General features: G+C 35.7%; 5 protein-coding genes across 8 annotated transcripts; 1 reads left to right on the forward strand and 4 right to left on the reverse strand.

Annotated features, from left to right (window-relative positions):
• Nucleotides 1-1,486: 1,486 nt before the first annotated feature.
• LOC6645423 (SAGA-associated factor 11 homolog 2) lies at nucleotides 1,487-2,358 on the reverse strand. Its single transcript, XM_002067993.4, has one exon. The coding sequence runs from the start codon at nucleotides 2,266-2,268 to the stop codon at nucleotides 1,543-1,545; it is 726 nt and encodes a 241-aa protein (XP_002068029.3). The 5' UTR covers nucleotides 2,269-2,358; the 3' UTR covers nucleotides 1,487-1,542.
• Nucleotides 2,359-2,389: 31 nt separating this feature from the next.
• Nucleotides 2,390-3,166, forward strand: LOC6645424 (TCF3 fusion partner homolog). Of its 3 annotated transcripts, none has more exons than XR_002724170.2 (3): nucleotides 2,390-2,480; nucleotides 2,543-2,609; nucleotides 2,681-2,742. XR_002724170.2 is itself a non-coding variant. In XM_047011827.1 (3 exons), exons 2-3 carry the CDS (start codon nucleotides 2,599-2,601, stop codon nucleotides 3,048-3,050), a joined length of 375 nt encoding a protein of 124 aa, XP_046867783.1. In that variant the 5' UTR covers nucleotides 2,417-2,480; nucleotides 2,543-2,598; the 3' UTR covers nucleotides 3,051-3,166. The 3 variants fall into 3 exon arrangements, 2 of the variants coding, with proteins under 2 accessions (XP_002068030.1, XP_046867783.1); XM_047011827.1 differs by having other exon boundaries at nucleotides 2,417-2,480; nucleotides 2,543-2,603; nucleotides 2,681-3,166; XM_002067994.3 differs by having other exon boundaries at nucleotides 2,414-2,603; nucleotides 2,681-3,166.
• Nucleotides 3,063-4,091, reverse strand: LOC6645425 (charged multivesicular body protein 1b). Its single transcript, XM_002067995.4, has 2 exons — nucleotides 3,913-4,091; nucleotides 3,063-3,790 (listed from the first exon to the last, which is right to left on the reverse strand). The coding sequence occupies exons 1-2, from the start codon at nucleotides 3,932-3,934 to the stop codon at nucleotides 3,201-3,203; spliced, it is 612 nt and encodes a 203-aa protein (XP_002068031.1). The 5' UTR covers nucleotides 3,935-4,091; the 3' UTR covers nucleotides 3,063-3,200.
• A 171-nt stretch (nucleotides 4,092-4,262) lies between these two features.
• On the reverse strand, nucleotides 4,263-6,036 carry LOC6645426 (probable cytochrome P450 12c1, mitochondrial). Its single transcript, XM_002067996.3, has 2 exons — nucleotides 5,504-6,036; nucleotides 4,263-5,442 (listed from the first exon to the last, which is right to left on the reverse strand). The coding sequence occupies exons 1-2, from the start codon at nucleotides 5,977-5,979 to the stop codon at nucleotides 4,296-4,298; spliced, it is 1,623 nt and encodes a 540-aa protein (XP_002068032.2). The 5' UTR covers nucleotides 5,980-6,036; the 3' UTR covers nucleotides 4,263-4,295.
• A 9,456-nt stretch (nucleotides 6,037-15,492) lies between these two features.
• On the reverse strand, nucleotides 15,493-16,829 carry LOC6645427 (mitochondrial dicarboxylate carrier). 2 transcript variants are annotated; one of them, XM_002067997.4, is made up of 4 exons: nucleotides 16,716-16,829; nucleotides 16,508-16,656; nucleotides 16,065-16,438; nucleotides 15,493-15,994 (listed from the first exon to the last, which is right to left on the reverse strand). In XM_002067997.4, the coding sequence occupies exons 2-4, from the start codon at nucleotides 16,569-16,571 to the stop codon at nucleotides 15,671-15,673; spliced, it is 762 nt and encodes a 253-aa protein (XP_002068033.2). In that variant the 5' UTR covers nucleotides 16,572-16,656; nucleotides 16,716-16,829; the 3' UTR covers nucleotides 15,493-15,670. The 2 variants fall into 2 exon arrangements, with proteins under 2 accessions (XP_002068033.2, XP_023033245.2); XM_023177477.2 differs by lacking the exon at nucleotides 16,716-16,829 and having other exon boundaries at nucleotides 15,493-15,723; nucleotides 15,778-15,994; nucleotides 16,508-16,639.
• Between the last annotated feature and the right edge of the window lie 1,110 nt (nucleotides 16,830-17,939).

Below are 17,939 nucleotides of genomic sequence, written 5' to 3' on the forward strand. Positions count from 1 at the left end.
GAAATTCCAAAGTGCTTGCTTTTTCATTGAGTTGGAAAATAATTGTATTGGCGATTTTGTGCAGGCTGTGAAATCTTCTTTAAATGATCCTATATGGACGGCTCAATATAATTTGACAACGAAATTGCAACCAAATGTTCAATTTCGCGTATCCACTTTAATTGAATCAAATAAAAAAGTTGATGGTAAAATAGTTGAAAGAATATTAACCGGAAATTCCAAATATAAAATTGATAAGCATGGCGTACTGCAAAAAGTAATGCCATCTACTGTTACTTCTACTCCTGATGTTTCATCATCGTCATCATATAGAGATGAAATTATACAGAAATGTATTCAAGAAAAGGCCATAAGTGTCAATTGCAATTCAATTGAAACTATCTTGGCCAATGGAAATCAACCAAAATCTATTAATGAAATGATATTCGATGCAACATTTCATAATAATTATAAACTGGACGAATATTGGTCACATGAATCGCGTTCTGCGCATTATTCACCGAATAAGGAAATGGTTGCCTTTAGCAGGCATAAAAATAATACATATTTACGTAATAATACACTACATTTAAAGGCGACTAAAACAGAGAAAAGCTACGAATTTAAGGCTGACAATTGCACAAGTCGTGAGAAACATTTTAAAAAATTGAGAGAATGTGGGCCAACTCTACTAACTTTATGGACTCCTGTGGCCCCGGCACAAAGTAGCAAAATCTATACGAAATTCGCATTTAAATATGGTCGCATTGAATTCCGTGCACAAATGCCCGACGGCGATTGGTTATATCCTTGTAAGTAAACTAAAAATCGAATGAAAATACATACATACATGTATGTATATATTCTTTATTTTTTATTCTTAGATATTCTACTTCAACCATCTGACACATATGTTGAGGATTGTTATGCAAGTCAAATACGTCTTGCTTATACCCATGGGAATGAGCACCTTTATACTAATAATGGTAGACAATTGAATAACAAAGTCCTTTTTGGTGGTGTCCTCAATTGGAATGACAAGAAAGCCGAGCATACACATACTAGTCGTATGTCCAAACAATCATATGCCAATGGTTTTAATAATTTCACTGTAATTTGGCATCCAGATAGAATTATATATAAAGTAAATGGCCATGACTATGGCCATATAACCGATAAAAAGGCACTGAAGGCGTTTCAAAAACCTGTAAGTTTAACTAACAAATGTTTTTTTTTAAATGAATACAATTAATAACAATGTTTGTTGTTGTTTCTTCAGTGTTTCATTGTTCTGGGCTTGACTGTTCATGGTATTGCCAATTTCCCAGATGATATAACAAACGAACAGAAACAAACATTTATAACAAATTCTCCGCAAGCAACTTTGGAATTTAGAGATATAATGGAAAATTTAAACTGGCGAAGTCCCAAATTGATGATCGAATATATACGTGTCTATGCAACATACAATGAGGAAAATTAAATGAACAAAATATTTAAGAATAAATTAATGAAAAATTAAATCCATTTTATTTCTTTTTTTTGTATTGTATTTAAAGTACTTTAGAAAGTCTTTCCGTTATTTTTTTTGGAACCATTGTTACGTGAACTTTGTGTGGATTTCTTTTTACGCTTATCCGATGACCAATCGACATCGTCTTCATCATCTGTGCCACCAGCGCCGGCATGATGACCACCACCACCACCACGATCACCGCCCGAATGCATATATGTCGATGATGAACTGGAACTGGCACTTGTGCCCTCTTTGGTAGCCAAACGACGCGACGCAATTCTCGATGAGATTCTGCCCATACCCATACATTTCTCTAGATGCGGTGCAAAACGGGCAGCCGCCACAAGTCTATCACAGTTGGGGCAAGTGCAATCCATTGGTTTTTTGGCTGTCGATATGCCAAATATATCCAAATTTGGCATTTCACAAATACGATATGCCGACTCCTCGGCAAGGCCATCCAAGGCGGCTAAATTGCCAGTCTTACGCAGATGATGTGTCTCAATGAATATGCCGGCTGTGGCATCATCGATCAATGTTCTATATAAATAATTAACAGCCTCATCCAGATTATTTGGATCCTTAAGTAGGGCACGAAAATTGTTAATTATCCTGTTTGTTGTTTTTGCTGCTCCAGTTCCCGTTCCGGTTCCTGGTATAGTTGTCTGGCCCTGTCCCTGATTGTTAGACATCGTTGATGGTGTTGTTGTTGTTGCTGCTGCTGTTGTCGACATGCCGGCCAAAGTGGCTTGAGCATTTGAATTGGATGACATGCCACAATTTGTTGAGTTTATCTTAAGTTAATTTTTTGTTCCTTTTCTTTCTGATTATTTCGTTTTATTCAGGTGACAGTCATAGCAAAATACTGAAATATTCATTTGGGGTATTCATTGATTTGCATTTGGCATTTTTGCCATACATGGTCACACTAAAACATGGCCGACTCAATTTTCTTTCCTCTTCAATTAAATAAACAGATTTCTAGGTAATAAACGATACGCGTGATTATGCTGCTGAATAATAAATCTCATGTATATAAACATTTAGTGAACAGACTTTATGATAAATGCCAAAAAATACAAACCGAAAATGAACGGTGTGTGATGAGGTAACGGTTAGTAATTCAAATATCTTGAAATTTGATGGTAAACGCATGTATTTTTCGTTCTTTTTAAACCAAAACAGAGTCAATGGCATTAAAAAAATTTTAAGGCGCCGCAATAATGATATAGAATTACTTAAAAGACGGCTAGACGAGCATGGGGATCAATGGCGCAAAGTACCAGTGGCCGTTCCATTGCCCAAAGGTAAGACCGAACAGAAAACCCGTGGACCAAAACCCAAAAAAACTAAAACAAGTACGGAGGATAACAGCAATAGTAATGGCGGAGTGGATGAGGCCAGTGGTGTCACAGCCCATATTCCAACAACGACAGGACCAGGAGCAAGTGCAGTATCTACAGTGCGTAGACCAAGAAAACAGCGGGTAAAAAAGACACAATTGCCTACAAAACAAACTCAGCAGCAGCATCAGCAGCAGCAACAACAAAAATGACAAAATTTATAGTTAAGTGACTCATTAGTTAAGTGTAATTATAAGCTTATGTATATATATATATATATTTTTTTTTTTATCATTTATGAACTAAAACAAAGAAATTCAACGAAGAATCAGCTGGGCTCTCTTTATATATCTCTATATTCTCTACTCTGCCTGCCTGAGACGAGCCAAACGCTGTGTGAGTTCGTCCTGCTCCTGTGACACAGCCGTTGAGGCACCAATTGTTTGACTTTGCACACCGCTGGGCAATTCCATATTGAGTTCCAAGCCAGCTTCATCGGCCACTTGTTGCAACAGATTATCGACATCGCCTTGTGGCACGGATGTTGTAACCGTATCGGACATTGTGCCCTCCATAACGGAGCTTTGGACATCCAAATCTTCGAATTGAGACTCAAATTTCTCCATCAGCGACGAAATCTTTTCCAAATTCATGCCCTTCATGGCAGCGTCCATGGCTTTGACCACTCCGGCCATAGATCCGGTGACCTTGCGTGTTGTCAACGCCGATTGGACACGACTGGCCACTGCATCCACACGGGCACTCATCCGTAAATAGTTGACAGCCTGATTCTTTTGTCGTATGGCATTCTCGGCATGAATACGAGCCACATCCATATTACCCTTCTGTATTGCCTTTTTGGCCTTGGCCTTTTCAAGTTTCTCTTCTTTCTCGCATTTCTTGGAATTGCGTTCCAACTCCTTGACAGCAAATTTTAAATTGAAAAGATGTTCTAAACAGACAGACGAGACAAAACATAGTGGGAGGGAGGGAGGTAGACATGGGTGTTATTTTTTTTTTGTGTCTAAGGCGTCATAGCTTTGTTTTGCCATTATAATTCGTTGATTTACTTACTTTCCATTGAAGATGTAGACATGTCGTTACCCAGTTTGAGGCCTTTACAAAAAACAAATGAAGTGTAAATGTGTTTTTGGCAGTGAGTTTGAATCTGACAACTGCAATTTAGCTAGAATTCTGGTAAATTTTTTGTTTTTCTATCAGCCACAGCAGCCTATGATTCACTTAAAAGTTTCCACCAGTGTTGTATAAGCCTTTAAGTTTACAGCAGTAAACAGTGTGTTGGTTGGCTATGTTAGTTAACATAACTTTCTACTGTTCACAACAGAGGGCGCTGTTTGCCGCCAAAAAGGGTGGAATTCAAAACTATTGACCACATCACTTGCATTTAAATTTAAACTCTTTTTATTTAGATTGCATTTTAGCTTAGATAATATTTGTTAATATTTGACGTCTGTAAATTTAAAATTCAATGGCAAAACAGGCATATTTACCCATTGACATTTAAATGCATTTTCTGTTGAATAATTGTATTCAATATAGAAATTTCTAACCAAATTGGCCACAGTTAATTCCATTTCCATTTCAACAATACGCTTGCCGGCACACATGCGTGGACCAAAACCAAATGGTAAATAGATGAAAGGACTCAAATCTTTGGCTATAAGGGATTTCGTAAAGTCATCTTCTTGGCGGCGTAGCCAGCGTTCTGGTAAATATTCCTTGGCCCGTGGATAGTAACATTCTTCGGTTAGAAGCAAATTGGAGTTCATCATGATTCTTGTGCCTTTTGGTATACGATAACCATCGAGTACAACATCCGCTCCAGTTGCTCGCAAATTACCAAACACAATGGGATATAGACGTAACGACTCCTTGATACAGGCTCGTAAATATGGCAAGGATTTCATATCGTTCATGGTAAATTGTTGATCTGGATGCGATAGTTTTGCCAATATCTCATCACGTAGTTTCTGCTGTTTTTCGGGATTTTTAGCCAAATTAAATAGCAATCCAGCAATAGCCGAACTTGTTGTATCCACGCCACCCATTAACATATCCATGGCCATGACAATGGCAAATTTATGATCAATTTTCAATAATTGTTCCAGCATACTTGGATGACCCTTTTGTGTATCCTTTGGAGTATTCTCTATACGTTTTACAGCCTCATTCACATACATGGAACAGATATCAAATATTTCGTCCATGACCTGACTGAAACGACTATATGTTGGTGTTGATATATACTTATATAACGATGGCTTCATGCCCAGCTCAAAAAAGGATCGCATAAATATTCTGATATTATCGAAAAGCTTTTTAGCATCCGGTGATTCGTCAGCGTTTCGTATAAGACCTATATCTTTATCGAGGACAATTGTAGCCACAGATTCAAATGTCAGATGATTAATATTATTATGAAAAGTCCCGGGAACTTCCAGTGATATGGGATCACGTATTTTGCGTATATTATCAATGAATTGTTGATTCACACGCTGCAATGGTTCCAGATACAAAACAGTATTCCTTTGTTGCATTAAAATTGGATTCACAGCACTGCGTAGACGAGCCCATTGTTCACCGCTACACGGGAAAATGTTAAAATGTATAATACTGGGTTTTTTTCATTTAGCCTTCAACTTACTTATCCATAAGGCCCATGCAATCTTTAAAGAAGCCATCTTTACGTTTCTCACGATAATGTAGCACAGGATCGGCACCAGTTCTCACTGGCCATTGTCCTTCGGTACGAAAGATTTTCTCAAAACTATCAATACTAAACGTCACCACATTGGAGGGCATACCAAAAAGGCCAGGCAGTAGGAATATATCACCATATAATTGACGATAATGCAACATCAATTCAAATAGATCCAAATGATAGTATTCTCCATTCTTTTGGAAACCTCGCCACATTTGCCAACGACTTGGTCCAGGTAATTCCTTAAAATCACGAGCTGTTCTCCATTCCGTTTGCATTTGTTTTGCAAATTGGGCGCTCTTATCGTTCAAATTATGACCATTGTTGACCTTGACATTGATATTGGTAGCAGCTATGGTGGAGCGGGCTCTACTTTGCACGCAAATGCTTTGTTTTGCCACACGAAATAACATTTTCATACGTAGAATTTGCGTAGATCCAAAGAGTATACTGACCAATTTTATTTGTTTGTCTGTCTGTTGGTTTTTAATAATCTGGGCACGCGTCCCACTCGAAGAAAAGCTTATTTGTTTACAGTTTATTGTGTAAAGCTTTTTCGACCTTTTTCCAGCTTATATTTACACAATAAACTGTAAACAAATAAGCTTTTAACGTTATCACCTGTTTCACAGTGTTTCCAAAAGCTCGTATTTTCAAACTGTTAATGATCTTGGAATACATATATTCTTTAATATGTATATACATATTTTCTGATTTTAAAATGATTCCAAGCTTTTTGAGCTTTATTTTTTTGGTTGAGAGACATTGACAAGAGACATTCTTGGAAAATGTTATCGAAAATATATATACTCTTTGGCGATTGCTTGGAGAAAGAAACATATATTTATAAATATAATGAATTTTCAATATTCATTTTCGATTTAGCTTCAAAAATTAACCATTTCAGCACCCAAAATCTACACCTTTATCTGCTATTAAAGTTCTAGGGAAGAAGGTAGAGCTAGAAATTATAAGAATTTTCCAACAATCATCGTTGATCACACGACTGTTTTTATACCCTTGCAGAGGGTATTATAAAATTGGTCAGATGTTTGTAACGCACAGAAGCAGACGTTTCCGACCCCATAAAGTATATATATTCTTGATCAGCATGAGAAGCTGAGTCGATATAGCCATGTCCGTCTGTCCGTCCGTCCGTTCGTCGGTGCGTATGCGTTTTATTCAGCCATCTTAAGAGCTATCGGGCTGTGCTTTTTATTATCTGGAGCAGATCAAGTATGAAACTTATCAGGATCGGACCACTATATCATATAGCTCTAGAAGAAACATTTTCATAAAAATGTATAAAAAATTTGCTTAGGGAATGATGGAAGAAGAAGAAAAATTTTTAGTAAAAAGAGAAATAATGTTTTGTTTGTGTATTGATGAATTGAACTGCAGGGAAAGAAATTTCAAAATGTAAAAATATTATTGCTAACGACTGCAAGGGTATATAAACTTCGGCATAGCCGAAGTTAGCTTTTTTGATATTTTAGGCTCACACCAAAACAATTTTGTTTATCTAATTAACAATAAGATCTTTTTAAATTTTTTGCATTTTTCTCGAAACTAGTTTTTTAAACACAAAATCTAAAGTTATAATTGATATTAGGTATCAAAATACTTTATAACTATATCATTTAACTTTAAGATTCATTAAAAAAATTATGGAATTTTAAACTTTTTAGCACTAACCATACAACACATCGTCGGCTTAAATAAGGTTTTTTTCTATTTTATAATTTTTTTTTTTTTTTTTTTTGATTTATTTGTTTCTTTATTATACCCTTGCAAAAAGGGTATATTAATTTTGGTCAAAAGTGTGCAACGCATAGAAGGAAGCATTTCCGACCATATAAAGTATATATATTCTTGATCAGCACGACGAGACGAGTTCAAATAGCCATGTCCGTCCGTCCGTCCGTCCGTCCGTCCGTCTGTCCGTCCGTCTGGATTAACGCAAACTCCTCCTAGACCGTAAAAGCTACAGAGCTGAAATTTATTGTAGGCTTGTATATACTGCAGGCGTTGTATATCTCGGATTCAGCCGGATCGGATCACTATATCATATAGCTCCCATACAAATGGCAAAGTCACGAACAGTGACTTTTCTCAATAACTTCGTTATTTTCTAAACTATTGTCATGAAATTTCATATTGGTGAATTAATTACACATATAAACGACTGTGCCATCTTTCGAAAACACTAGCCTTTTTAGATAAAACGTTTTTCTATTTTGATGGCTATAGGTAAGGAAAGAGTTACCAAAAAAGTTGCAAGGGTATACAAACTTTGACGCGGTCGAAGTTAGCCCCGGCCCTCTGGTTTTTTGTTTAATTTCCTTTTTTATTCTATTTTTATTAAAAAATAGAAAAAAAAACCTTATTGGTATTGGTCGGTTTCGAAATGGGAATCGAACCAAGGACATTATAGCTAAGCGAACACTCTATCGGCACAGCCACCGGGATACATACGAATCTGATGGCAATATTTCTTGATATTCTTTCCACAGGGGCATATCCTATTCGCATTGTCGCTGTATTGTAGAAAATTAAAAATTTTGGTCGAGCGAGCTATCGAAATGCGATGTTGTACAACTTCACGTCACACACAGACTACGTAGCCTGAGCATGTACCGACGAGTGTACACATACATAGACGTTCTGTAGTCTGTGCTAGACTGAATTATTTTCGTAGTTGCTTGGCCCTCTCCCCACTTTACGCTATCATTGAGAGTACGAGCGTTCGGGTTTTCCCGAAGTTCTCTGGGGTTCCATGACTAGGCTAGCGTTTGCAATCAAAAAATCATGAGTTTGTCCCATCTATGTGTTGTATGGTTAGTGGTTTTAGCTAAATATCTGAATGTATCAAATGACCACAGGGATGGGAATCGTGGCTGAAAGGACAAAGATGTTTTTTTTGTCCATCATCAAGTACAAATATGTATGTACATAACTAACTCAAAGTTTGTTTTTATTTTGTGTATTCTAAAGATTACAATAAACAAATGTTAAAAAATTAAATGTTTAAAATACTTATTTTCTCTTTTATCGACTCTATTGAAAATTGGACAAAACTATATTTAAGTATTGAATCTTGTTTTCGGTTTGGCATTTTAATTTTAACTAATATAAACACAAAAATAAAAAACCAAAGAAATTTATATACGTACATATGTACATACACATATTTCTTTGCATTCAAGTGACTTAGTAGATTATACTTTATTGGTGTTTGACTTGCATGTGAAAAGGCTAGTTCTTGTTGTTGTTTTTGTTTTTGTTTTGTTTTTTTGTTGTATTCTATTTACATTTTATGAGACCCTCTATATGCATAGTACCTACCATGCTATCCATTCACCGCTTATTCATAGCTGGTCTATCAATAATATATGAGTCTCAAAACGATTGCATCTCGCCTAGTGAGAGAGAAAGGCCACAAAAGCAAAAAAAAAAAAGGGGGAAAAGGGGCAAATGTGCATTTTATGTGCATTTCAAAAACAATAAAGCAAAACAAAAGGCCAAATTGGTCAAATATACATACATAAGTGCACAAACAAACAAACAAACACTGGAATGAATGCACTAGAAGGCACACAAACACACACACACACGCAAAATGGTCGAGAATGCTTTCAAAATGGAGGGCAGAAACAATAGAAAGCCCTAGGATCCTATTGTTTTGACAAACTTTTCCTCTGTTATGTATCTGTTTTCACTATAGCCATACATTTGGATATATCCATGTATGTATGTATGTATGTACATATATTGTATATCGCAGTTGACCACCAGAATGTATTATGTACATACATATTAAGGCATGATAACAACGTTTCGCTTTTAAATTATGACTCTCAATTAAGCATAATGCATTCAGAAGTGGCCAAATTTCTGTGTACCCCAACAATTCAAGTTTTCTATCCTATAAATTGCCCACAAATTACACAATTGACCGCCAAAAACTTTTGTCCTCCCAAAAATTAACTTTGACTCCTAGCAGAGTCATCTTCTGTACATGCTGTTTTTTTTCTTTCTCTCTCTCTCTCTCTCTCTCTCTCTTTTGGAATATGAAAAGTTTTTCACATAAATTTCGTAAATTATTATAAATATTGTTTGGACTAAGTTTCAACCATAGATGGGGAGGAAACAACAACACAAATTATACGCATCGTGATGTGACAAAGAGCACCAAAAATAGCCATATAAAAATTTATTTTTGCAAAAAGAATTTTCAACAATTGAGACTTCAAAAAGAAGTTCTTAGGTCCTTGTAAATCTCGACTGGCAAATAAAAATTTCTTAGTCATTTTACTCATTGTTAAGTTTAATTTAAAACTATTAGTAAAATCGATTTCTCTGACATTAACGAAAACTGCAAACGAGTTTTTTGGTGAACATTTTTTTTTTTTTTTTGTTACATTTGCACACCTAAAACAAAAGCCGAGTGGAAGTGTGATATCTACAAAGCGAAGACAAACAGTGGTTCATTTTGCCTACCATCTCATTCATTTTTATGCTCTTTATCACGCGCCAAACTTAACGCGCCACGTAACATTTTCTTGCATTTTGGCCCCTCAATTTGTCCACAGACTAGACCGAACTTAACCGACACTCCGAGCGACCCATTCTCTTTACCAGTTCCAGCCAGGCAATCCAGACGACAGTCAGCCAAAGGCAACGAAAAGATTAAATCAGCGTAAAGTGCAAACACTGTGTCAAGTGTAGGTAGCCGACCGCCGAGGCATCTCAGACACGGCTAAAGACACACGCCACCAGGGCCATTGATATACCCTAGAAGACAACTACCATATCATGGTATAAGAGGGGATGGCAGAGAGGTCTGGTGGAGTAAGTTTGGACAGCGATAGGGAAGGAAACAAAAAAAAACTGAAGAGAAATAGAAGTAGAAGAAGAAAAAAAAAACGGATAAATGTCAATCAATTTAACTGGCAATGTGATATGAAGGCGATAGTGGAATAGGTAAAGTTAAGTGAACTTGCTGTTTTCTATTATATGTACATAACCTTTTATTTTTTTTGTTGGGGAGGAAGGAGTTCTAATAGAATTAGTCAGTTAGTTATAAATGCAAACATTTCCAATAGATAGAATAGGTATCGCTTGAACGATTTAACCCCCTTTTTAATTACATGTTTCTAGTTAGTTCTAGTTCTATTATAATATACTTTGTTCCTTTTGTTAAGTATAGTAAAAGTATGAAAGATCCTCTTGTTTGGTAATATTTTCATATCATATCTTTATTTTCCAGTTAGAATCATGTCTTTCAATCTGCATCTTAATAACTTAATTTCTTGTCAATTTTCGCAAATAGACATGATGTTTTTATACCAGGGGGTATTATAAAATTGGTCAGATGTTTGTAACGCACAGAAGGAGACGTTTTTGACCCCATAAAGTATATATATTCTTGATCAGCATGAGAAGCTGAGTCGATATAGCCATGTCCGTCTGTCCGTCCGTCCGTCCGTCTGTGGAAATCAACTTCACGCCGCCATCTTGAGAGCTATCGAGATGAAACTTGATATTTGAGCTACTTATAGCCCGAAGCAGATAAAGTATGAAAATTGTCAGGATCGGTCCACTATAGCATATACAGTGGCCGTCAAAACTGATTCAATGTTTGCAACTCTTGCAGTTAAACAGCTGCTGTATGAATATAGAGCAAGCAAATGAAACAAAACTTATTTTTACAGTTACTTAGATTATTCTTAATAAAATAATGCAAATTAGACAACGAAGGAGCGGAAACAACAGAAAAGGGAGATGTAAAACAAAAACAACATGCATTGACTCACTTTTGACTATTCCTATTTTTAGGTTCTTTATCAATAACTGCATCTTAATTTACAGTTATTTTGGGGAATTGTTTTTCGCTTTTGATTTATTCATATTTGTAGTCAATTTTGAAGAAGTAAAGTCATTTGTAATTTGCACCGGGTACCTAATAGTTGCAAAATTGATTGAAAACTCGAGAATGAAAAAAATTTCTAAACCCGTTGAGGACAGTATAGTGTGCCTTTCAGAAAGAGGATCCTCGTCGCGAGAAATAGCCAAATCCCTCTCTATAAGTCAAGCGACAGTCATTAGAGTATTAAAACGGCGTGAAATCAATAACCAAAATACATCCAACGGACGCCCTCGACTGATTACTGATGGTGATGCACGCTTAATGATCAGCCAAATTAAAAAGATGGTCATATGACGCCCAAGGATGCTGCCAAAGCAATTGGTAAGCCGGTTAGTGAATCAACTGCAAGAAGGGCACTTCGAAATATCGGCTACACTGCGATTGTAAAGAAAAAAAAGCCAGCACTGTCCGAGAAAAACGTTAAGGCACGTCTGCAATTTGCCAAAATGCATCGGAATTGGACCATTGAGGACTGGAAGAAGGTTATTTGGTCAGACGAGTCCAAATTTAACCGATATCAGTCCGATGGAAAGGAATACTGCTGGATAAGGCCCGGAGAAACCATTCAAAGGCGACATGTCAGAGAAACTGTGAAACACGGAGGCGGGCACGTTATGGCATGGGGATGTTTTACTTGGTGGAGTTCTGCAAAATTAGTCAAAATTAATGGAATAATGCGAAAGGAAGATTACTTAAACATTCTGCAGACCAATCTTGGCAATTTTATTGACAGATGCGCTTATGGTACAACAGATCTTACTTTTCAGCAAGATAATGACCCTAAGCATACAGCTAGAATTGTCCAAGATTGGTTATCTAACCAAGAATTCAAGCTGATGAAATGGCCAGCACAAAGTCCTGACCTCAATCCAATTGAGAATTTATGGTCAATTGTGAAAAGACGGCTGGGACAATATAAAACACCGCCAACAAACCTGGAGAGCTTATGGCAACGCGTGGAGGAAGAGTGGGCAAAGATTCCTCAGGAAATTTTTCACAATCTTGTGGAAATTATGCCCTCTCGAATCTCTGCAGTAATAAAACATAAGGGACTTTGGACAAAATATTGAAAATTAGAAAAGAAAAAAAGTTTAAAAAATGTTTGAAAAAAGTCAAAACTGAGTCAATGGTTATTATTTTTGTTTATTAATTTTTGCTGAGAAGCTTGAACAATATCGAATTATTTTTTTATATGGATTTGTTAAGAACTTTATTAGAAATAAAATAAAAAAAAAATTGGTTGACTTTGGGTTGTTTTTGTTTATTCTGTGAACGCTCAAACGTAAAATTGCAAACATTGAATCACTTTTGACGGCCACTGTAGTTATAGCAGAAACATTGGAGTATCTCTATGAAATTTACTAATATGATAGTTTTGGATACAAAACATCAGATATCGAAATTTCAATCAAATCGGATAAACACAAGTTACAGTTAATATAAATTGCCTCTACTACGCCATTGCTTGAAATCCACAGAGCAGCTGAGCACATGCATACACACACAGACGCAACGCTACGTAAACTGTATGTGTATGCGTGTCAATCGCAGCATGCAGCATGGGGAAGAAGAAGAAAAAGAAATGGAATTGATATTTGGAACGTTTTGTCTCTGCATTGATGAATTGATTATACAGAAAAAGAGTTTGGAATTTTAAAATGTATAAGTTTAGCTTTAATTGAGATAAAACTTTTAGCAATCGGTTAGAAATTGCCGAAAATACAGTCTGAGGAAAATAAGTGGAATCACCAAAGATTATTTTATTCCCAATTCTTTAAAGAAATAAACCTATACCACCTATTGTAAAATATTACCCAAACTCATGTAAATATAAGTTAACAAAAGAAATGTAAATAATTATTAATTATACTGTATATACATATTTTACAACTAGCTTAAGACCATAGAAGTTATAGCTAGCACATAGATTAGAGGTAATTTATAATTACCTATCATAGTCTAAATAAATAAAATAAATAAATATTTTAAAAAAATATTCGCAAACAACTTTTAAATTTAAATATCAGTTTTCTTATCAAAAAGTAATATTTAAGTTTGCATTAAAACATCAAAACATAAAATTTTGACAATTTTAACAATTCGTATCGAAATTAATTTTTTCAAATATCTAATTGTTTAATCTATTTTAAAATGTAATTTAAATTGCGATTTAATTGTGATATAAGATTTCAAAATCGTTAAGAAATTCAAGACAATACAAAGACATAAATTAAACCCAAAACTCTAACATCTAAGGCAATAAATTGCTTGATATTATTTAAATTAATCAAATAAATAAATTTAAAAATTAAAGCCATAAAAAACTGATCATGATCAAATCTTAAATCAAACATGTATTAATATCATGATATAAGGATACAAAATCTATTCATTTGGAAATGGAAAAAACCAGAATCAGAATCCTGAAAACCACTTCAAATTGATCAGAATCGTTGTCATCGTCATTGTCATGATGGTGATGAGCTGTCAGAAAAGTATGACTTTAAATTCGATTTCGAATATTTGATGACACATGGATTTGATATGCGACCGCAGTATGTGATATTTTCGATGGGGCAAAACATCGAACAACAGGGCGTGGCTGGGTCAACAAATGATGGCCATAAGACCGAAATATATTTGTACATAGAAGAGGTCCTACCTCGCTCTCTCTTTTTCTCTCTCACCTCTCTTCATGCCGGTCTTCTAATTCGTCTTCTGTTTGTAATTACCAAACAAAATGTCTGGCCGACTTCCTCTCGATGTGGCTTGTTGTTCTGCTCCTTTATGTCCGGGCCAGCCGGCAGGTCGGTAGGGAGGTCGGTCGTCCGTCTGGCGGCCTGTTGTTAATGTGTCTTAAATTGTTGCCTCATACAAAAATGTTGTAGCAATTTTTGTTAATTTTCTTTACATCAGTTTTGCATTGCATTTGTTTTTGTGTCTTAATTTATTTCTCTCATTCTCTCTCTCTCTCTCTTTGGCGGTTGTTTTCCTGTCTGTTTGCAGGCATTTAGCAAGTTTCTGTTTTGCTGTTGCTGTTGCTGTTGCAGTTACTGTTTCTGATATGCAACTTAATTACAGTTTATTTGCTTTTGCGCGCTGTTGCATTGTGTAAATAAAAACTGTAATAATTAATGTTTGCATGGTGTTTTTATTTCCCTCTTTTATTTTGTGTTTATTTTCTGTGCGTTTTTTGTTTTTTCATTCTAGTATTATTTATTTATTTAGTTTTGCATAGTCTACTTAGTGGGGGCTTTATGCCGGATGGGAATGCAACATTCATTGGCAGCCTAGCGGAGGATGCAAACTAACCAAACATGGTTAAATTAGAGAAACAAAGGGAGGGTGAGAGAGAGAGAGAGAGAGAGAGAGAGAGAGAGAGAGAGAGAGAGAGAGAGAGAGAGAGAGAGAGTGAAAGAGATAGTGAAATCGAGAGTCTGAAAGTCATTTAGGCACATTCATTGTTTATTTCTATGTGAATTCATTTGAAAACGATAAAATCACAATAATTATTCCAGCAGGCCTGAACATGAAGGAGACCACAAAGCGATAATAAACAAAAGTATCAAGTGATTATTGTATAGAGAATAAATTTTTACCCATTTTCTAACGATTTCTTATTGCTGAGTTTCGATGCTTGAGGACACCAAAAGTAATCGTTAAGAAAATGATTCGAAAACCTAGAAAAGCTTTGATGAAACGTTAAAGAACGTTTCTTAAGTAAATTTGTTACTCATCATTTAAACATCCTTAAGGATCATTAATAATTTTTCAAATTACTATTGTAAAATCTTTGATTGATATCCCAAAAACATTAAATCATTTTCTGAGAGATATCTTGTTCTATTAAATATTCAGATAATATAGTGAAATGGAAATGAAATTAGAAAATAGTAGGTATTTTTTCTAATAACGTTAATGCAATACATACATACACAAACATACATACGTATACTTAAATAAAAATGAGGCAATATGTTTCACAAATTGCATTTTACAAAAATATATATATCATTTTAGTTGAAGAAAAAATTTTCAATAATCAATTTGACAGGCATTTTGTGGCATTGGATTTAAGCATTACAATTGATAAATCCCAATTTGAATATATATTTGGGTTTTGGGGCCGTGTGTATGTATATTTTACGTATTTTTTTGTTCTTTGGTGGTTCCTTTTGCCATCAGTCGACATTTTTGACATAGTAACCAAATTTAAGGCGTAATTGTTCATATACTAAAAATATTATAATCGTATTTGGTACCAAACGTAACAAAGATGGTACCATACCACGAAATAGTCCCCGTATACCAAAACGCATCATATAGTTAAATTCATCGATCGTGCTTTTAAAGTAACCGCTTTTGGCATTCATTTTAATTGTTTTAAGCACTTCAATTGGTTGCAAAATGGGACCACAGACACACGCAGCAGTTGTCGAGCTCATCAAATGTACCATTTTGTTATCATGATCCAAATTGAAATATTTCATATAATGATATTTGGCCTATTAAGCGAGAGAGATGAAGATAATTACAAATAGAAGAAGACTTAGCACTTGGCTAGCTGTAACCAACCTGATCATAAACTGCATTTTGACCAATGGTTAATAAGGCTGCACGCATGCACGATAAGGCCCAACCATTATATAGAGTTTGGCAACCCTCTTCTCGATAAATCCGGTATAGACCATCAAATACATTTTGATAATTTAGTCGGCTTTCTTTGGGCAAAGCTCGATCCACATGCATTCTAGTATTGACCACTTCAGTGGGTACGCCTACACAACCAGCTAATAGACCCGCAATGCTGGCCACAAATACTCTATGTATGAAATTATATTCATCCACATAATGTTGTTTGCCCAATTCATAGATATGAAATCGTAGCGCCGTATATGTCAATTGACGTAAAAGTTGAGCACTTAAACCATCATAGAGTGAAAGAATTCCTGTGTAGACAGATTATAAATGAAAGGACTATAGGAAGGACTAAATGGAAAAGGAACTGCATTCATTACCATCGTTCTTAATTGCCGTTTTCATCATTTCTATCATGGATTTATCCTTTCGTATAACCATCATACGTGTCTCGATCAAATCGAATGGCGATGTAAAAAATTGTGTTACTGCACCTGATACACCGCCACACCACCAACGTGGATAGATTCTAGGGAATCAGACACAACATTTTTCGCGTATTCAATAACTATATAGAATGTAGCTTACCTTTGCTCATTATGTGATAAGCGATAACATTCAAGTTGATCCGCCAGTTTGTGGCCGTTGCTTAATGTTCTCTCTGTGGAATATGATGAATTAACCCAACAAGCATTTCGAAATGTTCAAAAGCAAAAATACAACAAAATTTTATAAATTGACTCAAATTTCTCAGCTCTCTAGGTTCCTCTATGTGTCTCTCTTTTTGCTTTGCTCTATAGATCTCTCCGAGTGTAGTTTGAGCTGCTTCCGGCCATTAGGACGCGCACTCAAGTGCGTTGTCTAATTGCTGGTTCTGGGTCCTAGTTCCCTGATACGACAGTTGGTACACTGGTTGTTACTGCTCTTGGTCCTCTTTTTGGGTCCAAGTTCGAACTAATTGAGCACTATCTTGCTATCTCTCTCACTCTCACACATACACAAGTTTCGTTACCTGTAGTTTTCGGGTAACTTTTGCCTTTGCTTTTATGGGCTGGGGGCTGTTCCAGGTGTTGCAATCGCAATTACAAAAACCCTTTCGAGTAATTTGGCATAGTTTTTGGTGGCTTTACAAGTGCAGACAGGCAGACAGGTAGACAGAAGTCTGCTGAAGTTTTAAGTGTGCTTGCTAACACAGTTGTCAAAGCATTATCTCCAGCCATTAGGCATGCGAAATGTGTATGCAATTGAAATTTTCGAAAGTTCCAACTACTAGTTGGGGAACTTCAGCCCCTCCAGCCCCTCCATCCCATCTCCCCACGACCAAACCAACTGACTCACTCACTCAATCCTTATATGGCTTGGGCTACCTAGCAGAGACGAGTAAAGTTTGTTTCGCTTCTCTGCTTCGCTTTCTTTTATTTTTGTCATGTTTTGTTGGTATGTATTTGCAAACAAGGTTTTGTTTATGACAAAAGATCCAAATTAATAATTCTCAAAATTGTTCAACATTTGGTGAAATGCAATGAATACCAATTACAAACCTACAACCCCCCACCCCTCCCAAAAAAAATAAAAGTATAATTCCCGTATCTAAGGAATTTGAAAACTGTTTAATTTAATTTACGAAACTTTTGTAAATCATTTGCTTTTTTCCAGTTCTATGGGAAAGTATTTTTAATGTTATATTTCAAGAGGTGATAGGCGGATCTAGGGCTATTTAACGGGATAACTTTAGCACCTTGAAGTATGCAATAGACTGGAAAAGTATTTAAAGTTTTCAAGACATTTATAACTTTAAGTACGTCTTGTAGC

The sequence above is a fragment of the Drosophila willistoni genome (assembly GCF_018902025.1).
Source record: "Drosophila willistoni isolate 14030-0811.24 chromosome XR unlocalized genomic scaffold, UCI_dwil_1.1 Seg143, whole genome shotgun sequence".
NCBI lineage: Eukaryota > Metazoa > Arthropoda > Insecta > Diptera > Drosophilidae > Drosophila > Drosophila willistoni.